This window comes from Terrapene carolina, unplaced genomic scaffold (genome assembly GCF_002925995.2).
Source record: "Terrapene carolina triunguis isolate 2854851 unplaced genomic scaffold, T_m_triunguis-2.0 Scaffold67, whole genome shotgun sequence".
Taxonomy (NCBI): Eukaryota; Metazoa; Chordata; order Testudines; family Emydidae; genus Terrapene; species Terrapene triunguis.
Genome location: NW_020664418.1, coordinates 12,565,696 through 12,568,092, shown reverse-complemented (window position 1 = coordinate 12,568,092; position 2,397 = coordinate 12,565,696). Strand labels below are relative to the sequence as shown.

General features: G+C 57.2%; 1 protein-coding gene across 1 annotated transcript in view; it reads left to right on the top strand.

Annotated features, from left to right (window-relative positions):
* The first annotated feature begins 1,772 nt into the window (after positions 1 to 1,772).
* The window catches only part of LOC112112493 (COMM domain-containing protein 4), a 5,192-nt gene continuing 4,567 nt past the window's right edge, over positions 1,773 to 2,397 (top strand). The window contains exon 1 of the mRNA XM_029910739.1: positions 1,773 to 1,853. Coding sequence (XP_029766599.1) covers positions 1,773 to 1,853 — 81 coding nt within the window. The remainder of the gene's footprint in view (positions 1,854 to 2,397) is intronic.

Here is a 2,397-nt window from a genome sequence, read left to right as displayed (position 1 = left end):
AGGACTGGGAGCTTCCACCCACCTGGGAAAAATCCTGAAGTCTCATCCTGGGGCAGGGTGGGGGGAATTATTCATAACAGTGGGGGTTGAAGAGTGAAGTGGCACAACCAGAGTCAGGGGTTTTTCCACTGAATACCTGCCCCAGCCCATCACAGCTAGGCTGTGAAGAGCCTTGGCAGCTAGGCTGATGCACCAAGTGGTGGTCTATGATCAACAGTTCTGTAGGTGGAGTTATAAAGCAATTGCTGCCCATCATACTAGGCAGCACCACCCCAGGGCCCTCCGTGCTGCACAAACACAACTCCCACTGCTCCAGCTGCAGCGTCTGCTAATGCATGAAGCAGAGTGACCTCCCTATTGTGGGATGCGTAAGTGCCAGGGATGCGGCAGAAGTTCTCAGTTCCAGTTCGAACCCTGGCTTTCCTCTTCCAGCAGCCGTAGAGCCTGCGGTGCTGGGGGGATTAAGCGCGGCAGCTTCTACCCCAGCTTTGGCCTGTCTTACTCTGGGTCCTTTTCTTGTAGGCACAAACTGCAGCCAGTCCCTGCCCGAGCTGCCAAGTGACTCTGCCATCAGTGCAGAGTAAATGAAGAGCACTGAGCAGCCTTGAGGCAGCTGCTGCCTTCCTGAGGGGGATGTTCCCGCTAGTGAATGGGCGAGGAAGGAGGTGACCTCTTTAGCTGTATCTCAGACTCTCCCGCGAGCCAGGTAGGGTGACCAGATGTCCCGATTTTATAGGGACAGTCCCGATTTTTGGATCTTTTTCTTATATAGGCTCCTATTACCCCCCACCCTCTGTCCCAATTTTTCACACTTGCTGTCTGGTCACCCTAGAGCCAGGTAGGTGGGAGGTCAGACCCGTGGGCTCTTTGGAAAACACCTTTATTCCCCTTCAGGAGCCTCCCTGGGAGAGGCAGTGTGTGCAGCAGGGAGCTGCATTTCAGAGTGGGGCTTTGTTTCCCAGGAGCACAATGTTACTACTGTTGGCGGTGGGGGGTGAGGAACCTTGTGTGGCGCTGCCACAGAGCTAGCTGCCTTATGATAAAGGTGAGGTCAGCAGCACCCCATGTGTTCCTGTTCCGCCCTGGAGCTGCGGCTAGGTGCTGTGCCTCTCCCTCTGACTCAGCCCTGCTGCTGTCTGTTCCTTGTCGCTGGGGGAAGGTAGGAGTCCCCCAAACCCACTGGCCTTCATGGATTTGCGATCTGAAGATGTCAGCTTAAATCCTCCTCTAGCTCTCCATTGAAATTACCCTGAGAGCCTCCAGCTAGGAGCCACTCCAGCGCCTCTCCCCACGTAGGGTGACCAGACAGCAAATGTGAAAAATTGGGACAGGGGATGGGGGGTAATAGGAAACTATATAAGAAAAAGACCCCAAAATCGCGAATGTCCCTATAAAATCGGGACATCTGGTCACCTTAATTAGTGCTCACGAATACCATGGAGACCACAGCCCCTGCTTACTTGGGATAACTGTCCGGCTCTGTTCCTGCCCCATTGCCCATCAGAGCCCCACCACTCGGGGTGGGAGGCTCAGGGGGTGGGAGCAGGGACTCCCCAGGCCCCAGGCTCAGTCCCCTCCCCAGGCCCCTGGTCCTGGCTAAGTGGATTTGGAAGAGGAGTTAGCGGGGGAGGGTCCCTCCTTTCCCACCCTGATTCTAGTAACCGACATTCCATGCTAAGCCATTTCCAGGAGCCAGGCACGAGTTAATGCTCTCGGGCTGGCATGGCAAGGTCCTGTGCATGGCTCTGCTGCTTGGGGGGCTTGGGTGTGGCATGGCTGAGCCCACCTGCTCGGAACAGTTGGTGTCCAGCTGGTGTCGTCTGAGGTCAAAAGGCCAACTCCAGCCTCCCCTGGTGAGAGTTTGGGCTGGATTTTGGTGCAGCTGGGTGTCCTTTGTCCCGGGCGGTCCTGGACCCCCAGGCTCAGCCCCAGGGCTTGTTCCTCTAGCACAGGGTGCAGGGAGAGAAGAACAGGCCCCTCCCTTCAACCATCCTTCTAGTGCTGCTCTGTGCCCAGTGGCCATTGGCTAATTACAATAGTGAACAGGTACAGCCAAACTTTCAAGAGCTCAGAACCCAGGTGGGTTCCAGGACTGTAAGAATGGCCCTGGGGGCAGGGCACAGGGTGGGGACTCGGGTGCCAGGACTGTAAGAATGGCCCCGGGGGTAAGGCACGGGGTGGGGACGCGGGTGTCAGCGCTGTAAGAATGGCCCCGGGGACAGGGCACGGGGTGGGGACTCAGGAGGCTGGGCTCAATTCCCCTCTTGGCCCCAGGCTTTCTGTGGGACCTTGGGCAAGTCATTTCCCTGATCCTGGGCCTCCATTCCCCACCCCCCACATGGGGATAGCATGTCCCTGCCTGGAGGCGTGTGGGGAGGGGAGTATCCATTAGTGACC